The 27,734-nt window shown below is 35.4% G+C and overlaps 1 protein-coding gene across 1 annotated transcript; it reads right to left on the bottom strand.

The window, feature by feature from the left end:
• Positions 1-880: 880 nt before the first annotated feature.
• LOC121426852 lies at positions 881-24,429 on the bottom strand. Its single transcript, XM_041623252.1, has 7 exons — positions 24,307-24,429; positions 10,405-10,645; positions 9,482-9,658; positions 8,002-8,058; positions 6,491-6,652; positions 4,193-4,333; positions 881-3,549 (listed from the first exon to the last, which is right to left on the bottom strand). Exons 2-7 carry the CDS (start codon positions 10,615-10,617, stop codon positions 3,487-3,489), a joined length of 813 nt encoding a protein of 270 aa, XP_041479186.1. The 5' UTR covers positions 10,618-10,645; positions 24,307-24,429; the 3' UTR covers positions 881-3,486.
• Between the last annotated feature and the right edge of the window lie 3,305 nt (positions 24,430-27,734).

Below are 27,734 nucleotides of genomic sequence, written 5' to 3'. Positions count from 1 at the left end.
CCTAATCATTGGGTACATGTGTTGTGTTTTGTTTTTCATCCAAATTGAGATAATAAATGTTATTTAGAAACTAATTTGGCTTGCAATTGTTTTATTTGGTTGTCAAACTCTTAAGGGTATATCATATTAAACTTTGGATTGAAGTTATCTGCTGACCCCCCCCCCCCCCCCCCTCTCTCTCATTTTCCCATGATTTTATTTTGCTAAGTTCAAACACAGGTCAAAGGGTGCTCCCGGCTGAAAATATTTGTATCTGAATAAATAAGAGTAAAATTCACATAGCAAACTTGAAAATTTCATCAAAATCAGATAACAAAGTTATTGCATTTTAGAGTTTAGCAATATTTTGTGAAAATAGTTATATGTGCATCATTGTGAATATTCATTAGGTGGGCTGATGATGTCACATCCCCACTTTCCCTTTTCGTATGTTATTACATGAAATCACTCGTTTCATTTTTCATACTTGTGCCGCCTTTATAATGAATTAAGTTGTAGTCATGAATATCGAATGCACTAAATCAGTTGTCAAACCAATTTTTCCAGTTCTTGGTTGAAATTTGCTTGAATTAATCTAATTTCATTATAATAAAATACAAAAGAACCAAGTGGGGATATGACATCAATTTGCTCATTGCTCATTGAATATTCATGAAGACATGCCTATAACTGTTTCACCTGAATAATGCAAATCTTTGAAATGCCACAACATTGTTATTCCTTGTCCGATTTTTGATGAAATTTGCAGTGATTTATCTGATTTCTTTTATCTATTTAAATCGTATCATTCTCGGCCCGGTGCATCTCTTTAATATTGATATTTTGCAAAATGTAGAAACCATAAAACAGCAAATACATGAATACGCTTGAACTCGAGAAGTAAAAGTTTCAAAAAGTTTATAGACAAGAAATAGTTATGATTAGTACACCATCATGATAGTAAAATAATCTTGTAAAATGTAAACGAGAATCAGCCTAAAACATAATATTACAAATCGTCCATTCGGTAATGCAAAATGACCCAGACTCCCTAATCCAGAAATATTGATAATTTGTGTGAAATTTGTTTGTATGCACTTGGTCTACTGATTTTATTGTCTAATTGTCATTTGGTCTACACGACGGTTGGTCTATCTTCCATTTAGTCTAATCCTGCATGGTCTAATACCCAGTTGGTCCAGTGCATGCTTAGTCTACTTATCATTTTGCACGCAATTTGTCAAAGAAACATTTTTGGTTCATGAACAAGCTAATTGACTAGACTCGTGGTGTCGCTCTAAGACAAGAGGACATTAGACAAGATGGGTAAAGCCAATTAGAAATTAGACCAAATGGTATATGGGTTAAATTGGCAATTAGACAAAGTGGTAGTTAATAGATGAGACCAAGTGGAAAGTATAGATAAAGTAGACCAAATTGCAATCTTTCCCGGAAAACAACTACGAAATTCTCAGCATCTATATCATAATTCATACATTGGTGATAAAAATGCTTAAATTCTCTACAAATCTCTTAATTTCTGGAAGTTCCATAGTCAAATTGGCAACTCTGGGTAACATAACCCACAACACACAAATGATATGATATAACTCATAAATAATATGTGTTTTTAGCTGTCATGTGTTTAAATGTGAAACATGAATCATAACCAGAGACATTACTAAGACGTAAATAAAACTTTTGGTAATATTCCTTTTCTGCTTTTTTTTTTAATTTCTAGTATCAAGCATGGATTAATGTGCCAGTATCTTTCAAAATGCATTACTAAAAGCTGAATTTAGAAGCTTGCTCAATAAAAGTACTGAATATACGTAAGTGCACCATCACAATCAGCTTAGTCCCATAGACTTATGAAAGCAATAACCATCAGGATGATAATCATAATCCTGAAATATCCTTTTACTCGAACTAATGACCTATATATATACATGTACATTTCATTACTATCATCAAAATATCGTTGACGTCTTTGTGATACATTCCTTATACCTATATACGTTTTGTGTATCAGTATTTTCAATTTTGCTATTTTCTTCTTTAACTAATGAATCCGTGTACGTAAACTCATACATTTCAGCCATTTGATGCAGTATGTGCATCATTATTTTAGGAACATACTACCAGACGCTAAATATAATATATCATAAAAATTATGAATATGTGAGTATATCTGAAGATTTTGTATCGGCCTATATTAATTCATATCAGAAAGCACAGACAATATTATCTTTGCATGGGCATTATAATCTCATTAATTTTATACCATGTAAGTAAAAAAAAATCTTCACATCTCACAAATACCCCAGATTTAAGGAAAAAAATGTCGTGAACACATAATTATTATATAGTGGCTTTAAAGAGCATGTTCTCCAAAATAATATCATCCCATATTTATGTGGTACATGTTAACGTTTGGATGACCTGGAGGTATTTTTTGCAGTGATATAGATTTTGATTTGTGCCAAATTACGGCATGACTACAATGAATGAATCCAGATGTCAATGATGTCATAATCCTACAAGTGTTGCATTGAAATCCATTTCAACACATCTTCTCAGCAATTTACATTATAATTGTTAAATAAACACATTTTAGTATCGATTCCCAAGTTAATTTCTTTCAAAATGGATTAACAAAATATGTAGTTCTAACTCATGACGGGTTTTGGCATCTGGTTTCATTCATTGCAGTCGTGCTTTACTTTGGCGCAAGTCAAAATTGACATCACTGCAAACAATACCTACTGATTATCAAAGCGTGAGGAAATACCACATAAATATGTTATCAAATTATTTGGGAGAAGATATTCTTTCCAGCAATAATGCGTTCATGACATATTTTGAGGATATGTAAGGTGTCAATTTTTGTTTTACTCACACGATATAATGAAAATGTATTTTCAGATAAATCAAATCTGCAATACCATTGTTACCATGGGTAATATTCGTATATACAAAAATAAAAACTAAGCATGAAGAATACAAAAACAAAGATTGAAACACTACTACATCGGATAATTTTGATTTATTATAAAGATACATGTATTTGCAAGACTATTTTTGATACGTAGTGTAAATGAATCATCTTCTTTAAATTGACATTCAAAAGCCTTAGTCTTCGCATTAAAAGTATTGGCTTCAGGTATTTAAAAAATAGACTTCGATGTTATTTTTGTTATGACTGGGAAAAAATGCGCGATTGTAATTTTTTTTATTACAAAAAATGTAAATGCATCAAAGAAGACAATTATATCAGTTCAAGCCTCGCAATAAGAAAATAATTCAGCAATATGTTTATGTATTTAAAGAAATTTACACTATCAGATTTTAGCTATATAATAAGTACCTTTTTTCTGATACCCGCCACCACATACAGAATGACACCTCCGCCTTTGAATAAAGAACATATCACGAAATTTTGATCAGTGATACAAATGATCATATACTGAATCTATGTCGTCATGTATGACGTCATATTGACGGCATCTATGGACCTGGAGCGTATTTTTGAGAAGTCACCGTCATTGGCTGAGCTTGGCCGTATTGGACCTGTATTAAAAAAAATGAATACGAATTTAACTCTTATATCTACTTCAGGTCGAGGGACATAAACCATTAATTCAAAATAAAAGTATATAGGCCTATTGAAATAAAAGGGTAACATTATCCAACCAAATGCAGGTGCTCGGAGACGATTTTTGTAGAGGGGTGCTGGCTTGGGGAAAAGATGACAAGCAGCAAACAAAAAAGGGTGGGTCGGAAAAAAATGACGATTTGGGTCAAATTTCTACAAACCAGCCTGATTTTCAGGGGCGATACCTGTGGTGAAAAACATCCCTACAGCACTCCACTTCCAAAGGCCATGACCAAATGCTGAACCAAAAACCCAGGGACATAACTTTACCAAGACAAATTGGACTTTCTTATACTCTTTATCCCTTTTTGTCCTATTTTATTTAATTCGTCCCCCACTCCCCTCTCAAGCCCCTCTTTCTTTCTCTCTTCCGTGCATCTTTGCTGCCCTCATCATAGCTCATGCTTTCTAACTGTCTACAGGATGGTTCAATTCATCCGAATGTATATAAATTCATGTTTCGAATCCCCCACAACAACAAAAATCGCCTCCAAATCCCCCCCCCCCGCATATCGCACCTGTCCACCCAAGGCCCCTGAGTATCTTCGAGTGTCTTACCGTGGTAGTAGTGCCTGGGGCGGACGAGGACTTGCCACAGCAGCACGGGTGTCCACCGCAGCAGTAAGCAGCACCCACAATAGCATTGATGAACTCGATCAGGGCTAGCACAGCGAGAATGGCATGGACAGCAAGGGCACCCTGAAAGAAAAGATGATTTAAAAAAAAATTGGGTTGGTAAGAAAATTAAGGTGGCTAATAATTCATAACGCTATCTAAATGCACAACAAACGAGCTAGCAGCGTGGGGATGACATATTATGGACTGGAATAGAACCCTAAAAGAGAAGAATTATAAAAAACGACTAGAGTGAAAATTAAAGGAGAATGAAACCTTTAGAACAAGATAGCTTGTGTGAAAGCAGAAAAATCAAAGAAACAGATCAACGAAAGTTTGAGAAAAATCGGACAAATAATGAGAAGGTTAAGAGCATTTGAATATTGCGATCACTAATGCCATGGAGATCCTCACATTGGCAATGCGGCAAAGATGTGTGATGTCACTGATGAACAACTCTCCCCATTACACTAGTATATATTTCACTTAAATTGCCTCTTTTATCACATCTATCAGTAGATCATGTATTCTTTCTATAGGAGGGCATGTAATACAGATTTTTAAAGAATATATCCCGGATAAAAGTTTGTATCTACATAAGAAAAAGCAAAAAGAGACATTTTGAGGTATTTTATAGCTCATCAAAGGGAAAGTTGTTCACATGTGACATCACACACATTGCCAATGAGAGAATCTCCAGAGTATTAGTGATTGCAATGTTCAAATGCTCATAGCTTTCTCATTGTTTGTCCAATTTTTCTCAAACTTTTTTATTGTTAAATTTTTTATTTCTGTGTTTCAACACAAGTCTACTCATTCCAAAGGTTTCATTCCCCTTTAAGCAGACACAATCATGACTGATTTTGTACATTCATAGTAAAAAAATACACAAGGTTAACTTATATATCAACTCTTGAACAATTGTGGACTTATTCAGCGCAATAAATTTGTCATATTTTTTTCATTTGTTTTGTTTCTCATCGAGTAATTATCTTAAAGGGAAAATCAACCTTAATTGGTAAAAAAAAAACGTAAGTGGGAGAGGAGGATTTTTATTTTTTTAATGGAAAAAGTAAGAAAGAAATCGAACAAGAAACAAAAAATGTATCTGCTGGAAAATGAGATGACATTAAACATATCATGGATAACTGTGAACTTCAAGATAAAAGAAAATTACAATTGCAAAAATGCGTTTTTATACTGCTTTCTAAGGACAACTAGTAGAAAATGAAAGTAAAACGATAAAATAAGATTTTGTTTTAAAGTCTAAATACATCACAAAATTAGACTTTTGTCTTGAAAAGGACAAAACTATTTAGAGTAATAGTAAAAGAAAACTATCATTTGAATTCAATAAAATTTTTGATCTTTTTCAATTTAGAAAATCACTTTTCTTATGTTTTGCTGTGAATAATTGACATTCCAAATGAGAATGAGTATGTTGATTGTTATGTAGAGATTATACTTAATGTACTATCCTCATTAATATTATTTGCTATTTTGTATTAGAAGTGTGATATGGAGTTTCTGTGTAACACTCATATAATACGGTGTTACTACCTAAATACGTGTATTGAAGAAAAAAAAGCAAATTAAAGAAAAATAAACATTTGAAATACCGTACTATGTCAAAACTTGAGTAAAGTATATGAGTTAAGTTAAGTATATGAGTTATCAATGTATCTATTTGCCAATGTTTATAAAGAGATTATATTTCATTTGCCATATGTACTTCATTTTGTACATGTCAAGAATTGAAGTTATTATGAAATAAAAATCCCTCAATGCGAAAAAAACTCCTTCAATAAAAAAGTTAATATTTCCTGTCCGATATTGTTCAAACTGTCACCTTTCTGCTTTTTCAGGTTTTCTTATCCTCTCAGAAAAAAATAATTTCCATTTGGATTGGATTAATGGTATTATCTCAAACAATTAGTGATATGACCTCTTTTTTCTTCTATCCTCAGATCCAGGTTTAGGATAAATATGCGAACAGTAAAAAGTAAATGGGCAACAATGATATTTCTTATATCTGAATATCGTTTTTATATCATTTTTTTATAATATATTGTGAAATTGTTCACCCCCAAAACATAGCATTTTATTGTGTTTTTTTTTGTTTTGCAAATCATAGCTGTAATCAGACTCTACTCATTTATGCCAACATTAATCCTGAAAATATGAAAGAGCAATACTTCGATCATCTTCCGAATAGTCGGACGAGTGCTTTTTAGGACTTACATATGAACGTTCGTAGTTGCAGATGTAGGTGGAATCGAACCCAATGAAACTGTAGTAGCAACTTGTATAGTACGACAGAACAGCCGACACAAAGGCTTCGTAAGCTAGCATTCCAATTGCTATCCAACTACATAAGATGCCCATGATCATGTATCCGATGATCTGAAAAGGAAATGACATCACGATTGCAAGTTATGTAAGTATTTCGTTTTACTAAAAAAAAATGTATATATATATATATATTTTTTTTTTTACTTCAACTGATGCGCGATCAAAGTTATTACACACTAATTGGTTTGATGTTGTGAAAACAACAATTTCTCTATCAATTACACACATTGGCCCCTCCTCCCTCCCTTCCCTCCCCCCAAGTTTGATGCAATACAAAATGTTCCATCATCATCATTATCATCATCATTATCATCATCACCATCATCATATTCATTATAATAATCCTCATCATTATCCTCATCATCCTCATTATCACCCTCATCATCAACATTGCCATCATCACCATGATCATCATTATCATCATCACCATGATTATCATTATCCTCATCATTATCATTATCATCATCACCATCATTATATTCATCATCATTATCATCACCATCATCATCATTCATCATCATCATCATTCATCATCACCATCATCATTTTCATCATCACCATCATCATCGTAATCATCTTCATCATCATCATCGCCATCATCATAATCATTATCATCATCATCATCGTCATCACCATCATCGCCATCTTCATCAATCATCACCATCCTCATCATCATCATCACCATCATCATCATTACCATCATCACCACCATCATCATCATAACATCACCATCATCATCATCATCATCATTCTTCATCATTCTTCATCATCACCATCATTATCATCGCCATCATCATCACTATCATCATCATCATCGTCATCATCATCATCATCGCCATCATCATCTTCATCAATATCATCATCATCATCATTCTTTATCATTCTTCATCATCGCCATCATCATCATCATCATCGCCATCATCAATATCATCATCATCATCATCACCATCATCATCAATCATCCTCATCATCATCTTCATCAATATCATCGCCATCGTCATCATCACCATCATTATCATCATCATCTTCGCCATCATCATCATCACCATCATCATCATCGCCATCATCATAATCATTATCATCATCATCGTCATCACCATCACCATCATCATCAATCATCACTATCATCATCATCATCATCATCACCATCATCATCATTACTATCATCACCACCATCATCATCAATCATCGCCATCATCATCATCATTCTTCATAATTCTTCATCATCTCCATCATCATCACTATCATCATCATCGTCGTCATCATCATCACCACCATCATCATCATCGATCATCATCATCATCATTATTACCATCATCATCATCATCGCCATCATCGTCATCATCATCACCGTCATCATCATCCCAATCAAGATTTTAAAATGCACCCTGCATACTTACAACGCAGGATTGCTTGCTCTTGCTCACTACTCCCAAAATTCCGGTCGGGATAATGAACTGGATACAAATTAAAACGACGAGGTTAATAATCAATGTAACACTCACACTTTTATATCAGGGTCCCGCGGTTACAAAATGAGATGCGAATCAAATGTAATACCTTGGTCACATTTGCTCTACGGCGAGTCGAAAACGGCCGTTTTATTAGTTTTAATTCAAACCACCTATATGTAGTTGCTACAAAAAATGTTAAACGACTGTTTCCGACTCGCCGTACGGCCACCGTAGAGCAAATATGAACAAGGTTCAAGTCTCAAATTGCATGCAACCTACAGTGGTGCTAAAAAGTTTTAGTGAACCCCATCGGAAAATGCACTCCTTCATGCTGAGTTGTAAATTGAAACAACAACACTATGATGTCCGGCTAGCCCAGAGAAACAAACTATATTGAATGTAAAATTCGATCACCTGAATTCACAATTACATATCTAAAAGATGACAAATTTTGAACACTTATAATATTTTTATGTTAATTTTCTTGTGGGGTTCGCTAACTTTTCAACACTACTTTATTCATAAACCAATCAGAGGTACCCATTTAAGGACTTTTTTGGTTTCCTTCAAGTTCAACTCTAACTGAGTCAGTATTAGTGATGTTGGGAATTATATCATTCTAATACAATCCATGATTTGCTTGGGTTATTGGATATTTCTCTCTAATTTGAGAGACAAAATTACACTGATTCAAAGATAATAAACATGAGAACAAGCTTTTATGGGGGGGGGGGGCTCAGGTAAAAATAAGTTTTCAGGTCAAGCGTTAGATGTCAATTAAAGCTAAGAGCTACAGATGCTTTTCGTGCCCCAGAATAAAATAAGCCATTTAAGCCAAGTGTTAAGTACACACAAAATAAGTAAAGCGTTTAGTGCCCAATAATTGTTTTTGGTTATACACTCGGCACCCAATAGGCATGTGCAGTCCAAACATTGGTTGCCCAACATATTAGAGAATGCTCACTCTAAGATTTAGGTGCAAAAAATATATTAAGACCTTAGGTCAATGGCATACAGATGGTGGAGGCTTGGGGCCATGCCCCCTCCCCCCCCCCCAAAAAAAAAAAAGAAAAAAACGAAAAAAACGAAAACGAAAAAAAATAGAGGAAGAGTATTGGGAAATGAAAGGAAAGGGGTAAGATGTGATATAATATTTTCTGAATATTATAGTCTATTAATCTATCGCAAATTGAATTTTTATTGTAAAAGAGTAAACAATTGTGGCTTGTTCGCTTTGCTTGCTCTGGACTTTTTGGAAACTTTGTGACAGCCGCTATGTTCCCTCTCGCTTTTTCTGTTTGTATTGTTTGGAGGGGGAGGCATTGCGACACTATCTTAGCAATAACCCGTCTCACCATCGTAAATTTCCAAAATAACTATTAGAAAAAAAATCGGGAAAAATGAATAGAATGATGGTCTAACTTACAAGGATAGCAGACCAGATTCCGTAACCGATTTGAATCACAGGAAAAGCGTACGCAACTCCACCGAGTATGATAGATAAGATAGCAACAATGAGATGAATCACTCCGGTGACCAGTCCGGCTTTCCCGCTGAAGTGTTCGGCGGTATCCATGCCGCAACATCCTTGGTTAGAACCAGTCTAAAATGGGGCCAAAAGATCAAAGAGAAATCGGTCAAAACAAAAAGCAGTTAATTAAGAAGCTAAAGGGTTAATAATTCTCACAAAACAGAATTAAATGTGGACTATTGTATTTAGTCGATATAACCTTCTTTCTAACTTCTCAATATCAATTTTCTCTCTCGTGACATAATCCTCAACTGTAGTATAAAAATGAAACTAAGTACGCCAACCCCTTCGTCCCTCAACTTTCTGTGGTTTTGAAAAGTTTTTCGTGGCGGCACCGGGAGAAATAAGAGCATGTACCCCCCCCCCCGAAATTTGTAACATGAAAAGAAAAATGACATGAGGTACACACATTTCTTTCTTGTCTGCCTTGACCTTCACATTTTCAACATGCCCCACCCTCCCAGAATCTTTAAACATCCTGGAACTGTCACTAAATTTTGTTAGAAATAACAATTTCTGTGTAGTTTTTGGTTAATCGTTGACATGTAATTGAATAATATAAAGTTAATTACTCATGCATTTAGCAAATTTGTTGCATTAAAACAACTGGTCACGCGTAATAGCTTGGTACTTCTTAGCTAACGTTAGAATATATTTTTGTTTAAGTGTGCGAAGTATAATATTATTGTATTTGTATTTGTAAAGTAATCAATATCTAATTGATATCGCATTGTTCAAAATAAATTAATAAATCAAATATGAAAAAGACAGGTCATATCGCCGCTCCCTGTGGAACGCCAGATTTCCAATGTTCTTACATGGTACACGTGCGTAGTAGCTGGCGCCCCTTGGGTAACCACGACTTGCTGACCGGGCGGATAGACTACCCCTGGTTGACCTTGAGGGTATGCCACCGGTTGACCTTGTGGGTATGCCGGTTGACCTTGCGGGTATGCCGGTTGACCTTGCGGGTATGACCCTGGAGGTGGATAAGCGGCATTCTGTTGGTTGTAATCGGGTGGGGCAGCCATGTTGAACTTGTAGATGAAGTCAGTTCACCTAAAGAAAAAAATATCAGATATTTCATTTCATTAATTACGTCTCCAACATTTACAATATGTTTTGTTCCACACATCTTGATACATAAACAATAGAACAATGAAAATATATGTTATGATAATCAAGATAACTATTCAAACATGTTTAAAATGTGGAAGGCTACTGAAAGCGAAGCTTGTAGAGTGCAGCCTCCTTATAAAATATTCGTGTAAACAGTTTAAACAGAAACAAATACAACATAGTGAGAATTTGGGCATAAATCCAGTTAAATGTTAAGTTAGTTTAAAAAGGAAAGAAAGAGTAAATTAAAGAAAGCAATATCAAAAGTCTCCAGATTTCTGCCCTTGCACTCAAAGGTAATATCACGGAGCAATAGGAAACGAAAAGCGTTCACAAAACAGTGTTCGCAATGCTATATAAATGATATAAAACAAATTGGAAGAATACAATGTTTGAGTGATGGAGAGTTAAATCAACTGACGAGTATCTTGAAGAAACTTTTTTAGCTTAAAATTAAAAGAATTTAGGCTTGGGAATCTTTGATAGTATTATCAATACTACTACTACTACTACTACTACTACTACTACTACTACTACTACTACTACTACTACTACTACTACTACTACTACTACTACTACTACTACTACTATACTACTTCTACTAACATGACTAATACTACTACTAATAATGATGATAATGATAATGCATATAGATACAGGATTTAAAGTGGTATTTAATTCTTTTATGTTGTATTTTTGTGTAAGGAATGACATAGTAATTGGTTTAATTCATCGAGATCAGATTTTATATAGATATCATCCGTTTTATCCTGCTTTTTGTCCGGTAAATTCACGTCAATTATGTCTGTTGATGCGATCTAACCATGGCATTTATTTGTCATGCATGTTATTGCTACAGATCTATTAATGTGTTTAGGAACCAGCAAGTTTGAAAAACACAATCAATGATTTACGACTTTAAGACTATAAAAATAACCACTGTGCTTCAGTTTTGCATAAAAATAATGGCACCATATTACATTAATCCAGTAACAAATTTATATCGTAAAACCTCCTGTCGATTCTTGTCTGTACACATATGCTGTTTTCATCTTTCTTTTAATACGCTCTTTTTCGGCAACATAGGCCTACTGTCAACACAATAATAAATTGAGTAAAACTCTATCAAATTTTGGGAAGTCTTAAACCAGTAATGTGTGCTTTGGGTAAAAACCCAGGGTGAAAACTACGCAGTATTGGTTGAAAACTATGTACCCAGAGTTGGATGAATTTTTAAAACCAATTATTGTTCTGTGGACAGTATATGTTTCGTAACATTTTGAAAGGATATACTTGGTGTGTTCTGGTATTATGTGAGAGTGTGACTCACACTGTAAAAATGCTACAATCAAACAGTGTGGAGACCATTCCACACTGTGGATATCTCTCCAGTGTGAATGTTCACGTTGTGTGAAGATGTCATTCACTGTGTGAAAATGCTGGGATTAACAGTGTGGTTACAGTTCCAATCTATGGGCATCGCTCTAGTGTGCATGTTCACGGTGGGTTTATAAATATTGTGTTTACATGTAGTGGACTGTGTAACAATGTGGTGCACACTGACAAAGTGTTCCAATTTTAGCAGTTTGAAGAGAATTCCATACTATGAACATCTCGGCAGGGGGGGGCGTTCACATTGTGATGTTCACAAGGTGAAGTATAAGTAAGCACTGAACTAAACTCGACAAAATGTTCAAATTAACCGTGTAAAGATTATTAAACGAAGTGGAAACATCTGCATGTGAGTTTTTTGCGGACTATGTGACAATGTTTCAAGTGCAATTCGTAAAGTCAAAATGTTAACATTGAACAGTGTGAAGACTGTGGACATCTACACTGTGAAAAAAATATTGGGCAAAATTTAAACCAGCTCAAGGGTAATTATGTGTCCAACCAATTTGGGGCAGTACTTCACCCAAAACGGGAAGCATATCCAGTAAGGTTAATACATAAGCAGCAATTACAAATGGGCAAAATTTTCATCACACTGGATAAATAAAAATACCCCAAAGAAATGCTCAACGTTGGTTGGATACATAATTACCCTCATGCAGCATTTTTACCCAATATTCTAAGAGTGTAGAGACCTCGATCCAGTGTGACTGTCTACATAGTGGACTATGTGGAGGTGTGATTCACTCTAAAAAGTGCTCAAATCTAACAGTTTGAAGTTAATTTCACACTATAAACACCTCTACAGTGTGGGTGTCCTGAGTGTGTTGACATGGTGGACTACACAGCAAAAACACCGTTGTTAAATTAACACCAACCTGGTATCTATATCGGCCTATACACCTCAGAGGTGTTGGAACAACACCGGTTATAGGCTGAAACCGACTTGGCATTTAAGCAACACCAATTAGTGTTAAACCAATATCGGTTTGATTCTAAAGTGGCGTTGTTTCAACACTTCTCTGGTGTTAACCGATATAGATACCGGGCTGGTGTTAAATTAACACCGGCGTTTTTGTGGTGTATGCGAAAATGTGAATCACAATTACAAACTACTCAAATTAAACAGTTTAACGGCGAATTCAGACTGTGCTCCATATGGGAACACACTATGCTACAGCGTGCTCTTTAGAGCCCAAAATAAAAACGAAAACCGTATACCAAGGGCAGCATAAGTTTATCAAATGAAACCAGACGTACATTATCATATTTGAATTAATTTCATTTCATGCATGGTTGGAGTATACTGCAGATGTTTTAGGTCGTGGTATACTGTTTAAAGGTAATGGATATCATGAATTTAGTTGATTATGAGTTCCTGCATGTAAGTAATGAAAAAAAGATATATCCGATTATCCATTTTATTCAACGTGTATACTTGGCAGGAATTATTTCACTGAAATGCATCTGCGTCGCTATCGTAAAGAATTACTGCCGCCAAATTAAAGCCAGGGGAATAATATTCATTTCATTGGACGTGCATATAGAGACGTTATAGTCATTATGCGCTGTGCAATAAGTGTGTTTAGTTTACTATTTTATTGTTATTATTATTATTATCATTATTATCCCAATTATTTTCATTATCATAATTGATATTATTTTTATTTTTACTATTATTATCATTACTGTTATTATTATTATAATTATTACTATTATTAACATCATTATTATTATTGTCATCATCATCATCATCATCGTTGTTGTTGTTGTTATTTCAGAATACTTTAATGGGGGCGTTGCAAGGAGCTTGCGTGGAACTCCGAAGCTATCGTAAGCCATTTCAGGAATAAGCCCAATAATGCAATGCATATATCTGCTGATGATTTGTGTACAATCGCAACTTACAGCTTTCGTCAAGTTTCGTGCAATGCCATATTATGCTTCAAGTGGGGATTTAGACTTGATATGTGAACGCATATAACGCCCCCAATTATGTAAGTCCCTCTTTAATACCAGGAGCCCGTCTTGCGTGAAGAATTACGATTTATTTTATTTTCATTTTATCTGTTTATTCGTTTCTGCATGTCATGATAATGTACATAGTGTAACCATCACAAAATTGATTACATTGAATTTTACATAATGTATCATTATGATGATTAACATAACATTTACATATAACAAGGTTGCAGACATGCAGTGGTATGACAAAATAAGCAGATGCTTGAGCTGTTGTCAGACCTTTGGATATATGAAATGCATACATAAATATAAAAACAATAGTGAAAAGTCAAAACTAATGATTACACAAAGAATTAAGGAAAAGAAAAAAGAAAAACAGAACAAACAAATAAACATAATGATTATGTTCCACAACTATTTACAAATATTTACAAGGAGTGTGTGAGGCGTAATAATAATTGAAATGATATCAATCCTTCAGTTTAAAATGCGAAATACAAGAAAATGTGTCTTGCTAAAATAAATACATCTTAAAGACAAGTATGCGTTTTACCGCACTATTGCTCCGATCAACCTGAAGTAAGAATATACATCATATCTATAATATATATAGGAAAAAGCATGTATTTTAGATGTTGGGTAAACTTTATTTTAGAGTGTACTAGGAGTCGAAGATGTCAATGAATCTATTAAAAAATGAATCGAATCAGAGGTATCACCGGTGGTTCAGTGGTAAAGCAGCAACCCCATGAACAAACATGAAATAGGTTTAAGTAAGTTTCTATAGGCCCTGCTGAAAATCATCCAATCTCTGAACTTATATTACTCATGGAATTTACATTACAATATTTTATCTGTCTATGATTATTCGCAACTGTCAACCCATACTTGCTTTGCTATTGTATATATATTTGATAAAGTTATACGTATAGGCCTAGTTCGTTTTAGTAAGTTGATCAACATGATCAATATCTGTTTTATTTATACATCTTACACTGCTTTTGATATATACCTAATTATTGTAATCACGATTTTACTATGGTTTTATACGCTAGGACCAAGTTGCAAAACAGTAATTGGATCTTGTGAACATGTCTACATATATATGTGTGAAAAAATGATAAATTGATAATAAATACCCGGTATATAGAGACACATCAAAGAGAAAAGAATATACCATTTACTACCTTCTAGATTGGTGATCAACATTATAGATTGGAGTAATGATATAAAAATTATATTATTGTGTCAATTTACCATTCTTTTGGTGTAAAATTATTGTTACATTTGCTGCCGTAATAGGCCTGCTGGAGTATACTCGCAGTAGTTTTTACATTGCCCACTGGTGGGACAGTTTTGAAACCAGAGTAAAAACCTTGGATTAATAAAACGTTAGTCTATTTATTTATCATAAAAGATGCACTTTGAATAAATTCCTAATTTTCACATTCTTTCAGACCCAGAGGTTTTACTATATGCGTTATTACCATACTATAAAACATTTATAAATCAAACTAGCCGGTGATTATTCTGGTATACGGGTCGATATATTTAATTAGCTGTAGTTTACGGAAGGAATTAGCACACATCTGCCTAATAAACAGCAATATATTTTTGGAAATATCAAATTGCATAACATTTGCCTACTATTTTGTTGTGCGTAGTTGTTTGCGGGTGCCCACTTTATCATCTGGTTGGAGAGTTGAAAATGTGGATTTACATGGGAATGCATGCGACATGGCAACTTGGTTATATACCATAACAGTGTCACAAGCACTTCACGGCGCTTCCACAGTAATCAATTTACCTATCCTCAGCGAAGAATATTACACGGGCCCTTTTGAGTCATTTCGAGTAATGCATATTTTCAGTTATGCAAACACAAAGAAAAGTGTACGCCATCAGTATCATCGCGTCATGTAAATCGAGATCAAGGAAAAGAAAATATCAAACACATCGGTCTGGGCCGTGCTCTCATGGACCCTACCACCGTGCTCTCAAAAGTAACCCTGTTATTCAAGTGAAAATGAAGTGACGTCGCCAGATGGTCTTATCACCCCCCCCCCCCCCCGAAATACCCCGATGTCCTTCTATTGTTGAAACGGGAATTAGTGTGGAAAAGAAAACCACGGTAGGATACATATAATTATATCTCTTCACAGATCATTTGCTTCATTTAATACAAAATCAGCATGATCAGCAAGGAAAAGAAGGTCCTTTATTATTACACTGACGCAGATTCCAAGTTTCAACAATGGTTGCTTCTATACGCTGCAGTACACGTACGCGATTGACGGTCGAATAACCAAACTATTCAACTTGCTCATTCAACATGCTCTATCTTAATTTAGAGTTGTTTATGAACCAAACTCCTAAAAGGAAATGACGATTGTCTGACATTCGATAGGTTTTACGTAAATTGCCTCTTGAATTTGGAGATTAAAGATGTTTATTACCAGTAAGTCTCCCCCCTCCCCGCTTAAGAGAATTTTCCCGAAAAATACTATTTATATTACTGCAAATCAATGGATCTACTAATTCCCGTAAATATACGAATGTGTGTATCGCGTCTGTGCATGGGTGTGTGTGAGGGTGGGTGTATGTGCGAAGGTGTGTGGGTATGAGTGGGTGCGTGGGTAAATGTGTGTATATATGTAAAGTGCTTTTTCCTGAATTTGGTAATGAGCATTATGGGCGAAATACTGACGGAGTATTCGAGTGTACTCTGGACCCGTTGACGTTTATCATTTTATTAGAAATGTGGTTTATGAAATCTGTAATATCGCATACAATAGATACATGCGGCGATTTCGAGTGATTTTTGGCCTGTCTTAACGAGACGGCATGGATTGTGTGTCAGCCATGCACTAGTGTATATAGACATTGTGAAAAATGCAGAACTAATATTGAAAGTTTACTCCTACCCTGAAAAATAAAGAAACATAGTCGCACTCGTGTTTGCAAAAAATCGTAAAGAATGCTCCAAACTTTGTTCATGATTTCACCTCCTCAAGACTCAGTCTTTGCTTAATATGGTAAAAAACATGGGCATTACGAAGAGAGTTACGTGCCCCCCCCCCCCCCCCCCCTCTTTGATTTGATCCTCCTCTATTCCCAAATATATATATATATATATATATATGTTACAGTTGTGCTCAAAAGTTAGCCAACCCCTTCACAAAATGCATTCCTTCATGCTGACTTATCATACACAACAACACTACAATGTTTGGTGAGCCAAGAGAAACAAGCTTGATTGAATGTAATGTTTCAAAAAACATGGCAAAACCGACTTGAACAATTTGAATATGTTTATTTTCTGGTGGTGTGTGTATATATATATATATATATATATTATTCTATCCGGCGCTCCGATTTTTCGCTTTAAAAAAAAAAACTTGCATAATTATGAAAGTTACAACAAGTAAGTGATTTTATTCAAAGCTCTCGAAATGATTATTCAACTAATTAAATTCGACTGGGGTTCATCTGATGTTACTAAGATTAATCTGATGCTACTACACTTTTATCCAAAATTGGATAGGAAACGGAGTGTGTTAAGTGCACTGGGCTTGAATTATTATAATAACATTATAATCAATTCAAAGAAATCACTCAACAATATCGATTGGCATACATTTCTTAGTGGTGACGTCACATAATCTATCAAAGTTGGATCAACTCCTGCTGATCTTTATAACAGAAAATTGTGGCCTCTATAGGAGGATGGCGAAAAGTCTAGCTTCCCCGTTGACCCCCCCCCCCCCATGCCCCTAATTAACACTCGAAACATCCTGGTACCTGCACCGTGTCTAAGGGCCTTTTTACACATGAATCTTGAATCATTGAAATGATGATTTCAGGGGTTCGTGATTCTAATCATGTTCTAGTTTGGTTTCACACGTGCTAAAAATTCGCCATATAGCCTTATTTTTTTCTCTGGATTCATCATTCAGCTTACGATTTTAGTTTACCGTGTGAATTAAAGGGCGGTAAATTTGATAAGAGTTAGATCTCGACCAATTATTATAAATTTCTCCAATTGTTTCAATTTAATAATAATAATAGTACATGAGACTTGTATTGTGCACTTTCCATCTTGATTACCTGCTAAAGGGGCTTCAGAACAGAGCAACAACAAAAACAATGATATTGTAAATATCGGACTTATCGAGGCTATATATCATAAGTGTGTTATGCGCTTTATCATTCTATTCATATAAGTTTTCTGTATTACTCTTCCCATTGTGATTAAAAGTTGTTAAAGAAATGTGCACAGATTGATTCTAAGTTTACTTTGGGATTAATCAATTTCGAATGTTTTTGTATGAATTCCGAACAAGTTATCTTAATGAGTTAATGTTAAACGTTATTTTCACATGTTATACATTAGGCCTATAATGAGGAAGAAATTAAATATGATTAAAAAAAAAGAAAGTTTTATTTTGGTCTGGTTCCGTCTTACAAATAGTTACGATTGATCCCATCAACCACAACTATGGACGGCCAGCAACATCTAAAATGCATGTTTGTTCAATACCCGGGTGCGGGGGGGGGGGGGCACTTCCATTCACGAGTGGATACCATGCGCGACCATGTGGTCTCGAAAAGCACCCCAAACACGTAATTTCCATATTCTGAAAATGCACCCCTGAACAAGTATTGGCGTGTGAAACCTTACCCTTTACAAGTATTGGAAACAAAACGATACTCTTGGCAAATATTCCCTGAAATGGCCCCTAAACAAGTACAGGAATGTTTTATTGTTACGGGTCCTTCGGTCGTCGGCTTAATTGGTTTAGTACGAACCCACCTTCTACACCTCGCGCAAATAGCTACTCTAAACACGTAGTGTTGGGGGCAAAAAGGACATCCTTTATAAAACATTTTAATTTTGTTTTATCATCCCCGCAAATTCGACCCTAAACACGTAATTTTCCTAGCGAAATAGATACCCTTTTTTCATTATTTTTGTGTTTTTGACACCCTTATCACGTTACGTACGTAACGTGCCCTATCGCGAAAAGGACATCCTTTTTACGTGTTTTTTTTTGGTCGCGCATGGTATCCACTCGTCAATGTAAGTGCCCCCCCGGGTTCAATATGTTTTCTAGATTTGCTGTATATTCATACACTCACTGTTTTATTGAAAAATTCAGTGTGCTTCAATTCGTTTACAATCGTGCAAATTTCCTGTAAAAATATGACGTTGGTGGATGACCATACAGTTAAGGTTGGTCGGATCTATCGTATCTATTTGTAAGACGGGGCCCTGGAGTTGTACACGGTTTCTGATACATTTCTTATCGACTGGAAACGATAAATGATACAGATATTACGCAATAGCTCGAAATAGCTTGGGTGCATCTTCATAGAGCTACTGGTCTGTGCTATTTGGAATAATCATTCGTTCGTTTCGTCTTTGGAAAGTAGATTAGAGGAGCTCCGCAGACTCTTTTTGTGCCTAGTTGATTTCAATGATGTAGTTCCTCTTTTGTTTGTCATTCAAAAAGTTGTAATAACACATAAAAAAAACTGTGGTTTTAACTGGTGTACATAGAGGACCACACCAGTTACTTTACACCGGTGTTAAATTGGTGGTGTTAGTTTTCACATCTATAGGGGTTATTACAACACATTTGGTTGTTATATTTACACTCTTTGGTGTTATGTTCAATCTTTAGGGTGTAATTTCAACACCTCAGGGTGTGGTCCTCTATTAACAGCAATTGGTGTCAGTTTTAACACCACAGTTTTTACAGTGGACCATGAGTGCATGGACGTACGCAGCATTCCCCCCCCCTGCCCTGGGGGTCGAGCCGGGGGTCGAGACACGAAAAAAATCAGCGGTCATAAAGGTTCGCTTTTGCATTTTCTAAGGAGAAATTCGTGCACACTTGGATGCTGGATACGCGCCTGGTATGTTTATATATATATATATTCTGCTTGTGATAACTCCCGTAGGAACTTGGCAGCACAGCATTTTTTGCTGGTAAACGCAATTATTATCTTGGAAACATTCTACGTCTAGGTTAATTAGCCATAGTGACTGACATAATAGACAGCAGATATAACTCTTCAGCCTTTTTATCTACGTGTAAGTGGAGGCAATGGCAGAACTCACAACCTTGCGATTATGAGTCCAATGCTCAAACCACTGGACCACACACACACACACGCACACAAACACACCCTCACACACACACACTATCTACCCTTTGGAAACTTTGGTGATGCCGAAAAATGTCTCTGCCGAGAATCGAACCCGGGCCCCCAGCTTTGAACGCCGGTGCCTTAACCACTAGACCACAGAGTAAATGGCTAGTGCGAGCCCGATCTGATTGATATCGATCCCATTGATTTTCGGCATCACCAATTTTTCCAAAGGGTAGATAGCTCTGGGGAACCTTGATTTAAGCTACGCCTATATTTGTTCTCTTCATCCATAGTGATTTCTTTACAATATTTAAATAAAAAAAGAGTTGCCAAAAGCTGTTGTACATGTATAGCTTTACACACACACACACATATATATATGTGTGTATATATATATATATATATATATATATATATATATATGTGTGTGTGTGTGTGTGTGCGTGGGTGTGTGTGTGTGTAGGTGTGTGCGTGTGTGTATTATATATATTATTATACAGTTAAATATAAATATATATATAATTAAAGGGGAATCCAACCCAAATAAAAACTTGTTTTTATGAGAAAAAGAAAAATCAGACAAGTTGATAGGTGAAAGTTTGAACAGTATTGGACAAACAACAAGAAAGTTATGAATTTTTTAAAGTTGTAAATATTGGTAATCACTATACTCATAGAGACTTCAAATTAGCCGCATATGGGATGTCATAGTGATGTAAGGCAAGGACTACTCTTCCATGTACTCCAATACATATTATGGCTAAAATTTCATTTTTCCCAAAAGTTTTATTTCAAATTATATTTTTCTTTCATGAGGACATTAAACAATATACTACCTGGGTTATATTTAGATTACTGCCCCAGGGGAACGGGTATTTAGGAGAAAACCACAAATCCCTGATAATAAAGTACATGGCCTATGGGAAAGTTGTCCTTGCCCCTTGTTATAATTTACTTACCCAGTTGCCAATTTGAAATCTACATACTATTAGTGATCGCAATTTTAAAGCAGCTAAAAGGCTTTCTTATTGCTTGACCGATTTCTTTCAAACTTTCACCATTCTGTTTAAAGTGATTGGTTAACATTGGTTTGACTTTTAAAAAATATGAGCTAGAAGGTCACACTTGTCACCTGTGTCTATGATACGTTACAAAAATGAAGCCCAGAAAAAATTGCGTTCGAAAATAATTATTTAGTGCTTCAAAAATTGAAATATAAAGTGACCGGAAACACCATCTTCATTTCATCCCATACACTTATGTGTACTATTTAGGTGTCTATAAGACGCCTATTTACAAAATCGGGGTTTGCCTTGTAGTTTTAGCTTTTCATTCTCAATAATGGTTGTTTTCAGGGTTTATTAGTTCTAATACATGCACTTGTACACATGTTTCATCTTGGTTTGAGAATTTTTTAAATCGGCTGCTCACAAAGTTAAACAATACCTTTAACTTATTTTTCTCCTTCCCAACACAACATTTTATGGCCAAGGCTGGATTCCCCTTTAAAGATGATAAATATTTGATTACAGATCAGTGTTTGAAAAGCAATTACGATATCATGGCCCGGAGGCGCGATAGCTCAGTCGGTAGAGCGGGGGTTTCGGATTCCGGTGACCCGGGTTCGATTCCCAGGTGGTGCGCTAGTGCCCTTTGGTAAGGCATTTATCCTCATTACCAGGTCCCTCGGAGAGAACCTTAAGCCGTCGGTCCCCTGGTTGCTTGCTCACAGGCATTCGTGCTATCTTATCAGTCAGTTAAAACCTCGGTATGGCTTATATATGACATGGCAATCCCTCCCTTTACCTATATCGTTATTTTGATGGCAACCGATCTGTCGCTGATAAAATTGTCCATAAGTATCTTTTACACCGTATTCAAACTTGGGGGTGTTTTTACCACAATGCAAGATAGATCATTCGTAGCATACTTCGAACGAAATTCACAAAGCAAGAAGCAGCGAAAAATATTATTTGTTTTCATGCGGTTGCACGAGAAGAATAACACGAGGTCAAGGAATGTAGTTGTGTATTTCATATTGTGCAAAGTGCAACCGGGCCCTTTTGTGTGATATCCCCTTTTGGGAAAGAGGCTCGAAAGAGGGTGACTTATTAGTGTATATATACTACTACGTTTAACTTATTGTATTAATTCAAATCCCCAAGCAGGAAATGCGAATTCAAAAAAATATCAGGAAAATGCTTCCTACCTATCAAAATGAACCCAAGTGAAAAGAAAATAAAATTTTATAATCAGCAATTGCAAATTTTCATCAATTTTTATCATCATGCCTTGCGCTAATTGGAAATATTAAAGTTGGTTTTAAAAATGGAAATACCTTTCACTTTGTGCTGATGCAAAAAATGGATACTCGATAAACCAACGGAACGAAATATAAACCAAATAAGTGTTTCTTATCATGAAGAATGCAAAATGTAAGCATTTTATATCTCATATATGATAAAATACAATCTATAGATAGCGATTGTATGACGATATGAACTCGCTCATTTGTGGCACGTAATTGTTTTAAAAAAACATGGTATTTTTTATAAAGGAACATTTCGAAATATAACTGCTTACTTTTCATCCGATGTTATGAAATATGCAGTATGAATATTTGGTATGTTTCTATTCATTTATTAACTTCTTAAGTGGACTATAGCTTTTAATATATTTATTTTATTTGAGCAAAAGCAATACAAGAAATTTGAAAGACCCATCTACCGGTGGTCAGGGATGGCCATAATTAAAGGGCGCAAGTTCCTATTCAAGGTTCTCCCATCACCGGCCGATCGAATACAAACATGATTACAAACATGATTTTTTTTTAATACATGTACATAGATTTTGAATGAAATGGAAGCAAGGAGGAGCATGTGAAAACATGAGAAACAAATTATATTCAAGCAAGGGGTATTTCCAAATCTACAAGGCATAATTAGAATTACAGTTAAATAGAGTTGAGTGGGAAAGGGGATCTATAAATTAAATCAGAAAGGCGAGTGTGTCATTGAAAGTATATCTGACAACAAATTCACTGCAAAGCATACACAGCAAAAACTGTGGTGTTAACCGGTGTACATAGAGGACCACACCAGTTATTTTACACCGGTGTTAAATTGGTGGTGTTAGTTTTACACCTATAGGTGTTATTATAACACCTTTGGTTATTAAATTTACACTCTTTGGTGTTATGTTCAATCTTTAGGGTGTAATTTTAACACCTCAGGGTGTGGTCCCCTATTAACACCAATTGGTGTCAGCTTTTAACACCGCAGTTTTTACAGTGTATGAAATGTAATACTATAACTGTACCATAACAGTCATATACTGCAATTATTATCATTATTTCTAAAAGTGAACCATCATTTTTTTAATATTGTATTAAACTTCGGAAAATCATGCTTCAAGTTCTCAATGGGATGGAGACTAAAGATGGGATTCCGGATAGCTTTGAAGATTAACAGTGTTTTGGATTATTCAAAACGAGAGCGAATGCATTTCTAAACGTACTCGTATCAAGGAGATAGATGCTCTCATATCAACCACACCCAAAATTATATGGGCCTTCTCTGAAAAGACAATCGAGTGAACGATTCACTCCTCGGAGGGAGTGAATAAATTTCACTCGATCAAGAGTGACTTTAACGAGCTGTTGAGTAAATTTCATCGCATTCAAAATACATTTGATGACAAAAATGTTTGTGTGTTCATTCTATAAATTCACTCCGAATTGAGCGATCCTTGAATTGAAATAACGACCAAGCGAAGAGTAAAGCTATAGTGAAAAAAAACACTTTTCAAAAGTGTATTTACTCTTTAGAATAATACGCACGGCAACATAATTTATACTCGAATACAAACATGTTCAGTTTGTCACGAGTAATGAAAGACTACAAATTAGCATATGGATTCGCCATGAACACCCCTATATTATAACACTCAAATCAAGAAAATGCATCTGATATAACATAGCTCAACCCGTGGCAAGAAACAAGCCAAAATAATTATAGTTGACTTCATTCAAGTTTTATACAGTAAGTTGTTATAGTTCATATTATCCAAACGGATATAAAGTCACTTACCAGATATGAATTCAACAATATATCCTCCTTTTATTTACAATTTGAATTTGGAAAGCAAACGAGCTGATATACTCCAACCTCTGTATTATGCCTATGCGCACAAGCTCTTTGGGTAATATATAGGTTTGCTACGCGTTCATTCTGGAGATGCTTTCGCTTTAAAGGTGACGCCTATTTTCTATCCGTATCCGCTGGTGCGTCGAGGGCTGTATTGATTAGTTTTGAGGCGCAAACTCTGATAATGTATTCAAATTTTTGACGTCACGGACAACAAAATAAAAAAAAATCTGGCGTACAGATGGGGGCGCTTAATTGGGCATGAACTGCCAAATTTTATGACTAAGATTTTTTTAAGGGGGGGGGGAGGAAAAGTTATGCTTTCGCAGTTGTGTACAAATAGCTTTAAGGCTCTAATTGGGGGGCGTTTTTTTTTCTCTCAGTTAATTCTTCTTATTATTATTCTTCTCCTCCTCCTTCTTCTTCTCCAACTGGGGGGGGGGGGGGTGTCTCCAGAACGACTCCCTCTGATTGGGTAAAACTGAGCACTCCCCTGATTGAGTGACGGTAAATAAATAGGACCTACACATCATTCACTCACTCGAGTGGCATGAACGGCGCCCTTCAGAGAACTGCAACCATAACTCCTGCCAATCCTCGTCATGTTTATTTTTAGACTCTGGCTTCAATCGTCTTGATTTTGTAAAAAAATATAAAAAAAAACCTCACTATCAATTCCCCCATATTCGCCATGTTGGAATATGCATGGAGAAACGTCCCAACATTTCCATAATTGGACGTTTATGACACAGATTACTAGAATAAACACCGTAAAAACGTTGTTTACTATATCGAACCTTAAAGTATTTATTAAACCGTTTAAACAATCATGATTAATTTATTGAAGATTAGATATTGAAAATTAAACTTCGTTGCTTAAGATTTAAATACTTGTTTAAGCTGTTTTAAACAATTAATGTAAGGTTCATAAAGTAAACAGCGTTGTATAATTTTTTTGCTGTGTATATGAGTACTTTTTTGCCCCAGCTATTTCTGCTGATTAATTTTTTTATAATAGGTTTCTGTTTCCAATATATCTATCACGGTCATGAACGAATTATCACGATTCGTAGTTAAAGCAAAATAGCCTATCGGATGCTTTTATGAACGCTACTAATCGGCATAATTGCAGGGATGCGGTGCCGTGCAGGGTATTCATGTTTTCCACATATATCTACATTTAGCCACTCTCCACCCAAGTGTAGTATTAATGGTTTCTACCGAAATTAATTCCTTGAAGTCTCGAGCATCTGATCATCAGGGAGGGCCGGGGCTGTGCCACCCCCCCCCCCTTTATTTACTGTTTTCCGAGAGTGAACACAGAGAAGGGGTAAAAAAACAACAGAGAATAGATTACAAAAAATAACGAGAAGAGTATGCAAATGAGGGGTCTGACGTCGGTAACTCGTTCAAACAGTCAAACTAGGAATGATATGACGTCATAATCATAGGATCGTCTTCTCCTATCAAAACATATCTAGACGCAGCCATTCATGACTATTTTGGGGAGATGTTTCAAGAATACACAATGAGGGGGGCTCTCACTGTCGGCCTTTGCAATACTTATCAATTCTGTAGCGACGGGGGGGGGGGGGGTGTTCGGGGTGTTTGTCTTTTACTGCTGTTTGTAAATGTCACTGAAAGAATCAAGAAAAACACTTTATAAATCAAAAGCTAGAAAAATATAGGGGATGAAACGGAGAAAGTATCGAACCCCTCACACCGTCTCTTAAAAATGTTAGGCCACATACCCTCCACTCAACAATATTGGTTCAAACTTTATTAACCTCTGTCATGTCTGTGTGGTTTTAAACCAATAACGTGTGCTTTGGGAGAAAATTACACAGTATTGATTACAAACTACCCAGATTTGTATAACAAATTTTAAACCAATTGTTGTGTGGACAGTATATTGCCAAACTCTTAAGAGTAATTGAAAAAAAAACACCTGGCTTAGGGCCTGCATATACTGTTCTGTGAAATTTTCGACGTGACGAACACTTTTAAAATAACACAATTTTGTCTTTATCCGATTTCATGACAGCCTTTTCAGCGTTTTGCTTTCTGAATTCATCCTTAGTGCATGCACTCTTAAATAATTATATTTGGCATAACTTTTGCTCAATTTTTTGCAACGAAATGTTGCATAATCTGAAATTCTTGTTTATTATGTATTTTATATACTTTATGATTGTATTTTGTTCGTTAGCCAATACGTGGTCCCCAATCAAATCAATATTTTTCCACTGAGAGGGCTATCCTATAGAAAGGAGAGGAAAGGAAAGGAAAGGAAAGGAGAGGAAAGGAAAGGAAAGGAAAGGAAAATGAAAAGGGAAAAGGGAAAAGGAAAGGAAAGGGAGGGAAGGAAAGGGAATGGAAAGGAAAGGAAAGGAAAGAAAAGGAAAGGAAAGAAAAGGAAAGGGAAGGAAAGGAAAGGAAAATGAAAAGGGAAAAAGGAAAAGGAAAGGAAAGGGAGGGAAGGAAAGGGAATGGAAAGGAGAAAGGAAAGGAAAGAAAAGGAAAGGGAAGGAAAGGAAAGAAGAAAGAAAGAAAGAAAGAAAGAAAGACGGGGTAAAGATGGGTAAAGAAATACAAATGTTTATACAGTCTTAAAACTTGTGTATAGTATTGGTAAATCCACCAAAATGCACCTATCACTATTTCAATTCATTGCTAGCTAATATGAATGGATATGCCCTATAACAGTTATGATGTGGAGGATATGAAATGAAAATGTGTTTTACAGGATAAATTTTGCGATTTTACATGGAAATTTAACTTGATCGGGTCACCCGATCAAATTAAAATATCTGTGTGTTTTTGTCTTTCAATTAAATCCTATTCAAAATCATGGAATGGGCTGAAACTTTCAAGATATGTTCTTTGTCTGTAACTTTTGAATATCTAATCACTAAATTTATAAAATAAGTGCTTGAATGCCAATTTTTTAAATTTAAAACAAGCATCGCCGAGAGAGGGCGCTATATATCCAAGATTTAAATATTTGAAATTTTCTCAGAGAAGTGCAGTTGGAAAAATATCTAACGGTCTCTACGCTTCAGTAAGACTGTCATATTAGATGATATTCGATTATCAATCACATTAATAACCCTTTACCAAAGCTATACACAGGCTTTAAGTCAGTCATCTTATAACACAAGGAAAACGAATATTCCACCCCTGGCCATTCGACAAAAGTTAAAATTTATTATGATCTGAGATTTCATTTCATATTAATGTGAATCATACATAAGACAACCATATATAGATATAAGTGCAGTATTTACAAGGCGTAAATCAGAGAAAACGGAAAATAGGAGTCAAACAGCCTCAAATTTCTGAAATATTAAACTTAGACCTTTCAAGAACAA

Source organism: Lytechinus variegatus, chromosome 13, assembly GCF_018143015.1.
Source record: "Lytechinus variegatus isolate NC3 chromosome 13, Lvar_3.0, whole genome shotgun sequence".
Lineage (NCBI taxonomy): Eukaryota > Metazoa > Echinodermata > Echinoidea > Temnopleuroida > Toxopneustidae > Lytechinus > Lytechinus variegatus.
The sequence above is the reverse complement of the archived record's forward strand: the minus strand, read 5'-3'. Positions and strand labels throughout refer to the sequence as shown.

Bases quoted from the DNA above. Each gene is read 5' to 3' on its own strand.
- LOC121426852 (XM_041623252.1), bottom strand. From the start codon at position 10,617: ATGGCTGCCCCACCCGATTACAACCAACAGAATGCCGCTTATCCACCT. The intron at 6,653-8,001 runs GTAAGTATGCAG...TTTCCTTTTCAG, and splicing joins AGAGCAAGCAATCCTGCGTT to ATCATCGGATACATGATCAT. The intron at 4,334-6,490 runs GTAAGTCCTAAA...CTTTTCTTTCAG, and splicing joins GCAACTACGAACGTTCATAT to GGTGCCCTTGCTGTCCATGC.